General features: G+C 48.3%; 2 protein-coding genes across 4 annotated transcripts in view; one reads left to right on the forward strand and one right to left on the reverse strand.

Moving 5' to 3' along the window:
* Positions 1-3,234, reverse strand: part of ASMTL (acetylserotonin O-methyltransferase like) — a 51,164-nt gene extending 47,930 nt beyond the window's left edge. The window contains exon 1 of one of the 3 annotated variants that reach the window (XM_078853998.1): positions 3,019-3,234. In XM_078853998.1, the coding sequence (XP_078710124.1) occupies positions 3,019-3,111 (93 nt within the window). In that variant the 5' untranslated portion in view covers positions 3,112-3,234. The remainder of the gene's footprint in view (positions 1-3,018) is intronic. The other 2 variants (XM_078853997.1, XM_073353970.2) reach the window with 2 other exon arrangements.
* On the forward strand, positions 2,959-6,955 carry LOC144930782 (myb/SANT-like DNA-binding domain-containing protein 7). Its single transcript, XM_078854001.1, has 3 exons — positions 2,959-3,514; positions 4,604-5,796; positions 6,384-6,955. Exons 2-3 carry the CDS (start codon positions 5,214-5,216, stop codon positions 6,467-6,469), a joined length of 669 nt encoding a protein of 222 aa, XP_078710127.1. The 5' UTR covers positions 2,959-3,514; positions 4,604-5,213; the 3' UTR covers positions 6,470-6,955.
* Positions 6,956-9,126: the final 2,171 nt, after the last annotated feature.

Consider the following 9,126-nt stretch of genomic DNA (forward strand, 5'->3'; position numbering starts at 1 on the left):
TCTTCAAGAGAGGAAGAAAAAGATAGATATTAATAACAACATATAAACAAACTGTAGAATTACAAAACTATTGCAAACATTACAATCTAGTCCAAATATTGCAGACTTCACTCATTCTATCAGCAATATGCAATCAAAATTAAAACCGAAACAAATAACAAACCTAAATTCCCATTGTGTGCATTTCATCTGAGAAGAAAAAACCCTGTTGCACTGAATTGTTTTGAATTTACTCTTAATATGCAAACATCTCAAAATAAAGGCAAGAAAATCTATCCACGAAAAACAAGTTTTACACTTGGAGTACTTATCACCATTTTACTCTTGCATGTAACCACCTAACCACAAATGCATGACATCTCTCTCCTTTAGGGTTTTCTATTACACCCATCATTGTAGTATCTGTGGGCTTCTCACGTAAATTAGATCAGTGTGGTGAAGTCTTCAGTGACTATAGACTTGGCATTTACTTGTGCTGCTCTGTGGATAAATCGGTATGAGTTTTGCGACACTACATTTAAATGAAACACAACTATCAAATGTATGCTTAGATGTAAATATTCTCATGTAGCCAGAAATATACATATTAGATTTGTCACAGCAACCTGGTTAGCTTTCTGGATTTTTTTCCCCTAATTCCAGCCTCCAAACTACAGGTTCAATCTTGTTTCACCAGTGACTTAAATGAAAGCAGGATTTCATCCTCGGACACAATCTATGGTATGTTTGGATAGAGGGGAAGAAAGTGTGGCTGAGAAAAAGCATAAGTGAAAAAGTTGTTTTGGATTATGTGATGTGATCTAGTGCAAACATACCCTCCTCCCCCGCAAATAAAACACTAGCATTGTTTGTGTTTTTACTTCTACCAATCACCATTAATGTGAAGTATTGATCAAAATGTGTGTAACACAATTCTTTATATGAAGTGTAAAAATAAAAAAATATAAGTCCCATGGATACAATGACACTGTATGACTAACATTAACACTTAATGGGGTTTTTCCAAAAGTCCTGAAGGGCAGCAATGCAAAACCAATACACAGGGCCACAACTGTAAATTCACCAGTTAACACAGCTGAGACTCTGGCACCGCGTATTATATTCCAGTGCTACTCAAAGTGGTGGTCTGCAGACTGGTGCCGGTCCGTGAGCCATCGGCTGCCGGTCTGCATGCACATTGGAAAAAAAAATTGTTGATCCCCCACATCAGATAGCTTGAGAAGCACTGGTCTATTCTTAGGTTTCAGAGTAACAGCCATTTTAGTCTGTATTCGCAAAAAGAAAAGGAGTACTTGTGGCACCTTAGAGACTAACCAATTTATTTGAGCATGAGCTTTCGTGAGCTACAGCTCACTTCATCGGATGCATACTGTGGAAAATACAGAAGATGTTTTTATACATACAGACCATGAAAAAATGGGTGTTTATCACTTCAAAAGGTTTTCTCTCCCCCCACCCCACTCTCCTGCTGGTAATAGCTTAGCTAAAGTGATCACTCTCCTTACAATGTGTATGATAATCAAGGTGGGCCATTTCCAGCACAAATCCATGTTTTCTCCCCACCTTATGCACCCTTTTCACTGACAGCTGACAACAGTAACAAGATAAAACATGTTACCAGAGGTGAAAGTAACTTAAAGGACTTACTGGTACTCCAGAGTCCTGGGAGGGGGTGGGGGGTTGGGGTGGGGAAATGGCCTCGACTGGAAGAGGCGGGGCCGGGCCCTTTAAATCAAGATTTAAAGGCCCCAGGGCTGCGGCTGGGAGCCCCGGGGCCTTTAAATCACCCCCAGAGCTACAAGCTGCAGAGGCGGCTGGGAGCTTCGGGGCTCGGGGGCAATTTAAAGGCCCTGGACTCCGGCCGCCGCTACCGCAGCGGAGCTCCAGGCTCTTTAAATCATCACTGGAGCCCTACTGCTGCTACCTCGGGAGCTCTTGCGGCGGGGCTCGGATGGCGCTTTAAAGGGCCTGGGGCTCCCCGCAGCGGCCCGTTAGAGCACCAGCCTGGGGAAGCCGATCTGGTCCAGCATGGCATACTGGCTTTTGCCGGTACACTGAACCGGACTGGACCAGCTTACTTTTACCTCTGCATGTTACTATTTTAGCTGCATTCCCTACCGCAAACATCCCTCCCCCCTGTCCTTTGTTGCATGTATTGAGACCACCTCATAGCTTGACCTAACAAGTTTCACATCCTATATCTGGGAATTGGCATCACCCAATGGCATGTTCCTAAGAACTTCATTTTGTTCAGCTTCCTTGCCCCAGCCACACCAGCAGGCTACTTCCCAGCTGCATAACCTACCTCCCGCCCCAAGACTCTGCTCAAGTGCAATTTATTTAAAAATATTCGCAAAAAGAAAAGGAGTACTAGTGGCACCTTAGAGACTAGCCAATTTATTTGAGCATAAGCTTTCGTAAGCTACGCTCAAATAAATTGGCGCTCACGAGAGCTTATGCTCAAATAAATTGGTTAGTCTCCAAGGTGCCACAAGTCCTCCTTTTCTTTTTGCGAATACAGACTAACACGGCTGCTATTCTGAAACCTTTAAAAATATTGTTCTTCTGGTCACATAAGCCCACAAACACGTCTTTCAACTTTAAAAATGTCAAGACGTCAACAACAGGGAAGGGGGGAATAGCGGCCCCTTGGCAGACTGTTAAACCACTCTCCTGTCTGTGCCCAGAGAGTCCAGCTGCTGCAGGGGCATTTCCACGGAGCGATGGGGTGGGGGGGGCTCGAGCATTGGGAAGTGTACGTCTCCACCGCAATTAGACAACCGGGGCTGGCCGACGGGGCCAGCTGACTGGGGCTGGTCAGCTGCTGTGTAGACTTCAGCTCTAGCACCCTCCCACCTCCCCGGGTGCAGCCCCAGGCAATGAAACAGCCCCTGCCCGGCGCCAGCGCCGGTGTCTGAGCGCCGTGCGGACTTTGCCGCGTAGACGTACCCCCAGTGACCTCGCCCCTCCATCGCCCGCTAGCGGCAGGGGGCCCGGGCGGCGCTGCCCCGGACTCACCACGTTGGCGAGGATCTCCTGCCGCCGGGGGGAGGCGCTGGCCAGCACCACCCTCTTGCTGACCAGCTTCCCGATCACCGGCTTCAGCGCCATGGCTGCGGCGAGGCCCGGGATCTCCCCCGCACGGCCCCGAGGCTCAGCAGCGCCAGGAAACCCGCAGCGCCGGGGCAGGGGCGGGAGAGCGAGGAGCGGCGCGTTTATACGGCGCGGCGAGCAGGGAGGAGCGGGGCGGTGGGACCCGCCCCGGCCCGCGAAGGCGGGCCCGGCGCGCTGCTCCTGGCGGGGCCCAGGGGGAAGCTGGCCTGGCGAGCTGGGCACGTTCGAAATGGGACGGACGGACGGACAGACAGACACTTAGCTACACAAAATATTCCTGCCAGGTAGCTGGCGGGAATGGAGAGACAGACGGCTGGAAAGTTGGATACGGGGGCGGATTTAGTCCAGGGGCGTCAGTCCTGCAGTTTTCAACTTCCACCTGCAGTATTGGGAACCTCAGGTGCTTAAAAATCGTTATTCAGGCCCCAAAATCAAGAGCCTGGTTTAAAACGTGTGCGATTAAAAGGAAAATACATACAGGGTTGCTTTCTGGTTTCGGAGCCCTTAGGGTACACTCACCTTGCATTTTCAGCCTTTTCTCTGACACCACAAGGGCTAGATTTTATTTATTATGTATTTATTTATTTATTAATGAATGCTGACCTTCACCTGCAAACTCTTGATTCCAGCTGCTGAGGCTTGCAGAAAAATGCCAAATCACATGAGACTTTTGATGAAACTGTGAGTTAGCAATACTGCAATGTCTGCAGGACGTTTTCCTTTGAGCTGGTCTACACTACACACTTCAGTAAAACTATGTTGCTCAACCCTGAAAAGGAAGGTGGCTTAATTACACTGATGGGAGAAGCTCTCCTGTCCTGTTCATGTAGGAGTGTCTTTACTAAAAAAGCTGCTGTAGCACTTAAGTATCAGCCTGCTCTGAGGCCCATGGGGTGATCAAGATACATGGCAGTAAGGGACTAGTTTGATCTTTAACTCTTCATTTCCCAACTTATTTCCAGTGTTCGGGTACTTTAGAAGGTGTAGAATTTAACATCTTTAGATAATATCTTCATGAAGTGAGCTGTAGCTCATGAAAGCTTGTGCTCAGATAAATGTGTTAGTCTCTAAGGTGCCACAAGTACTCCTTTTCTTTTTATCTTCATCCTTGACTCTTATGTCACATGATGCTGAATGTGAGGGTTTGCACACCCTATATATATATATTTTTTTTTCAAAATAAAACCCCTAAACATACATTTGCAAGAAATTTCTAGACATGGAACTGATTAATATTTTCATTATCTGTCCTTATGCCAACTCAGTTACAAATAATCATAGAAAATTATTAAAGGGTTTATGCAGGTGGAAACTAATCAAAATTGCAAATGAAGACCACTTGTAGGTATGCATAAATAAGCAGGGAAATAGCTTTCAAAATAAGCATCAGTACAAAAGTGGTAGAATTTTCATTTGGCAACAATTATAGGAAATTCAGACAAAAGATAAAATTTCTTCAACCATAAAATGTGCATCCCTTGTTTTCCAGAAGTGAGACTGAAACAGCTGTAAATGATGGAGTCCAGATATCGCAGCCCCTCATCTGTCTTCTTAAGGGCCAAATTTTGAGCTCTTCACTCCTGTTGATGAGCAATTCCTCATACAATTAGTCTCACCAAAGTGAATGGAACTGTCCATGTGAGTACTTTCACAGATTTTTGAAGTCAGAAAGGTTTATTATCATCATTTAGTCTGACCAGTTTCTCACCAGTGGGAACAGAGGAGTCACAATCAGGCCTTATAGCCCTGGTCTACACTAGGACTTTAGGTCGAATTTAGCAGCGTTAAATCGATTTAAACCTGCACCCGTCCACACAGTGAAGCCCTTTATTTCGACTTAAAGGGCTCTTAAAATCGATTTCCTTACTCCACCCCTGACAAGTGGATTAGCGCTTAAATCGACGTTCCCAGCTCGAATTTGGGGTACTGTGGACACAATTCGATGGTATTGGCCTCCGGGAGCTATCCCAGAGTGCTCCATTGTGACCGCTCTGGACAGCACTCTCAACTCAGATGCACTGGCCAGGTAGACAGGAAAAGAACCGCAAACTTTTGAATCTCATTTCCTGTTTGGCCAGCATGGCAAGCTGCAGGTGACCATGCAGAGCTCATCAGCACAGGTGACCATGATGGAGTCCCAGAATCGCAAAAGAGCTCCAGCATGGACCGAACGGGAGGTACGGGATCTGATCGCTGTTTGGGGAGAGGAATCCGTGCTATCAGAACTCCGTTCCAGTTTTCGAAATGCCAAAACCTTTGTGAAAATCTCCCAGGGCATGAAGGACAGAGGCCATAACAGGGACCCGAAGCAGTGCCGCGTGAAACTGAAGGAGCTGAGGCAAGCCTACCAGAAAACCAGAGAGGCAAACAGCCGCTCTGGGTCAGAGCCCCAAACATGCCGCTTCTATGATGAGCTGCATGCCATTTTAGGGGGTTCAGCCACCACTACCCCAGCCGTGTTGTTTGACTCCTTCAATGGAGATGGAGGCAATACGGAAGTAGGTTTTGGGGACGAAGAAGAAGATGAGGAGGAGGAGGTTGTAGATAGCTCACAGCAAGCAAGCGGAGAAACCGGTTTTCCCGACAGCCAGGAACTGTTTCTCACCCTAGACCTGGAGCCAGTACCCCCCGAACCCACCCAAGGCTGCCTCCTGGACCCAGCAAGCGGAGAAGAGACCTCTGGTGAGTGTACCTTTTAAAATGCTATACATGGTTTAAAAGCAAGCATGTGAAAGGATTACTTTGCCCTGGCATTTGCGGTTCTCCTCGATGTAGTCCTAAAGCCTTTGCAAAAGGTTTCTGGGGAGGGCAGCCTTATTTCGTCCTTCATGGTAGGACACTTTACCACTCCAGGCCAGTAACACGTACTCGGGAATCACTGTAGAACAAAGCATTGCAGTGTATGTTTGCTGGCATTCAACCAAAATCCGTTCTTTATCTCTCTGTGTTATCCTCAGGAGAGTGAGATATAATTCATGGTCACCTGGTTGAAATAGAGTGCTTTTCTTCAGGGGACACTCAGAGGAGCCCATTCCTGCTGGGCTGTTTGCCTGTGGCTAAACAGAAATGTTCCCCGCTGTTAGCCACAGGGAGAGGGGAAGGTTGAGGGGTAGTCACGCGGTGGGAGGAGGCAAAATGCGACCTTGTAACGAAAGCACATGTGCTATGTATGTAATGTTAACAGCAAGGTTTACCCTGAAAGAGTGTAGCGACTGTTTTATAAAATGTGTCTTTTTAAATACCGCTGTCCCTTTTTTTTTCTCCACCAGCTGCATGTGTTTCAATGATCACAGGATCTTCTCCTTCCCAGAGGCTAGTGAAGCTTAGAAAGAAAAAAAAAACGCACTCGCAATGAAATGTTCTCCGAGCTCATGCTGTCCTCTCACACTGACAGAGCACAGACGAATGCGTGGAGGCAAATAATGTCAGAGTGCAGGAAAGCACAAAATGACCGGGAGGAGAGGTGGAGGGCTGAAGAGAGTAAGTGGCGGACTGAAGACAGGGCTGAAGCTCAAATGTGGCGGCAGCGTGATGAGAGGAGGCAGGATTCAATGCTGAGGCTGCTGCAGGACCAAACCGGTATGCTCCAGTGTATGGTTGAGCTGCAGCAAAGGCAGCTGGAGCACAGACTGCCACTGCTGCCCCTCTGTAACCAACCGCCCTCCTCCCCAAGTTCCATAGCCTCCACACCCAGACGCCCAAGAACGCGGTGGGGGGGCCTCCGGCCAACAAGCCACTCCACCACAGAGGATTGCCCAAAAAAAAAGAAGGCTGTCATTCAATAAATTTTAAAGTTGTAAACTTTTAAAGTGCTGTGCTTAAAGTGCTGTGTGGCATTTTCCTTCCCTCCTCCACCACCCCTCCTGGGATACCTTGGTAGTCATCTCCCTATTTGTGTGATGAATGAATAACGAATGCATGACTGTGAAGCAGCAATAACTTTATTGCCTCTGCAAGCGGTGATTAAAGGGAGGAGGGGAGGGTGGTTAGCTTACAGGGAAGTAGAGTGAACCAAGGGGCGGGGGGTTTCATCAAGGAGAAACAAACAGAACTTTCACACCGTAGCCTGGCCAGTCATGAAACTGGTTTTCAAAGCTTCTCTGATGCGTACCGCGCCCTCCTGTGCTCTTCTAACCGCCCTGGTGTCTGGCTGCGCGTAACCAGCAGCTAGGCGATTTGCCTCAGCCTCCCACCCCACCATAAACGTCTCCCCCTTACTCTCACAGATATTGTGGAGCACACAGCAAGCAGTAATAACAGTGGGAATATTGGTTTCGCTGAGGTCTAAGCGAGTCAGTAAACTGCGCCAGCGCGCCTTTAAACGTCCAAATGCACATTCTACCACCATTCTGCACTTGCTCAGCCTGTAGTTGAACAGCTCCTGACTACTGTCCAGGCTGCCTGTGTACGGCTTCATGAGCCATGGCATTAAGGGGTAGGCTGGGTCCCCAAGGATACATATAGGCATTTCAACGTCCCCAACAGTTATTTTCTGATCTGAGAATAAAGTCCCTTCCTGCAGCTTTTGAAACAGACCAGAGTTCCTGAAGATGCGAGCATCATGCACCTTTCCCAGCCATCCCACGTTGATGTTGGTGAAACGTCCCTTGTGATCCACCAGAGCTTGCAGCACTATCGAAAAGTACCCCTTGCGGTTTATGTACTCGGCGGCTTGGTGCTCCGGTGCCAAGATAGGGATATGGGTTCCGTCTATAGCCCCACCACAGTTAGGGAATCCCATTGCAGCAAAGCCATCCACTATGACCTGCACATTTCCCAGGGTCACTACCCTTGATATCAGCAGATCTTTGATTGCGTGAGCTACTTGCATAACAGCAGCCCCCACAGTAGATTTGCCCACTCCAAATTGATTCCCAACTGACCGGTAGCTGTCTGGCGTTGCAAGTTTCCGCAGGGCTATCGCCACTCGCTTCTCAACTGTGAGGGCTGCTCTCATCCTGGTATTCATGCGCTTCAGGGCAGGGGAAAGCAAGTCACAAAGTTCCATGGAAGTGCCCTTACGCATGCGAAAGTTTCGCAGCCACTGGGAATCGTCCCAGACCTGCAACACTATGCGGTCCCACCAGTCTGTGCTTGTTTCCCGAGCCCAGAATCGGCGTTCCACAGCATGAACCTGCCCCATTAGCACCATGATGCATGCATTGTCAGGGCCCATGCTTTCAGAGAAATCTGTGTCCATGTCCTGATCACTCATGGAACCGCGCTGACGTCGCCTCCTCGCCCGGTATCGCGTTGCCATGTTCTGGTGCTGCATATACTGCTGGATAATGCGTGTGGTGGTTAATGTGCTCCTAATTGCCAAAATGAGCTCAGCGGCCTCCATGCTTGCCTTGGTATGGCGTCCGCACAGAAAAAAGGCGCGGAACGATTGTCTGCCGTTGCTCTGACGGAGGGAGGGGCGACTGACGACACGGCTTACAGGGTTGGCTTCAGGGAGCTAAAATCAACAAAGGGTGTGCCTGTACATCAAGGAGTATTTCAGGCAGGACTGCACAGAGGGTTCCAATAAGAAATGGTGCACCTAAGTTATCGTTGTTATTGGAACAAGGAGGTTAGCCTGGCCTCTGATTGATACATGGCTAGATTTACCTTGCTGCACCTTCTCTGTGAGTGACTGCAGTGTGATCTAGACAGGGGAGGAGGCAAATGAGTACAAAACAAATCTGGTCTATTTCTTGTTCTGACCCACTCCATCTATCTTTTACATCTTTGGCTGGCAGCAGACGGTGCAGAAGGACTGCATGCCATCCACATCTCATGGCTGCTTGGCAGAAGATGGTACAGTACGACTGCTAGCCATCTTCATCTCTTGCCTGCCTGGCATAAGATGGTACAATACGACTGCTAGCAATCCTCATCTCTTGCCTGCCTGGCAGAAGATGGTACAGTACGACTGCTAGCAGGCCGTATCGCCTGCCCGCTCACCATAAGACGGTTCAATAGGACTGCAGGACTAAAGAGAATGACCTGGTCAAGTCACTCCAAATTTAG

This window comes from Lepidochelys kempii, chromosome 1, assembly GCF_965140285.1.
Source record: "Lepidochelys kempii isolate rLepKem1 chromosome 1, rLepKem1.hap1, whole genome shotgun sequence".
In the NCBI taxonomy this organism is placed as follows: domain Eukaryota; kingdom Metazoa; phylum Chordata; order Testudines; family Cheloniidae; genus Lepidochelys; species Lepidochelys kempii.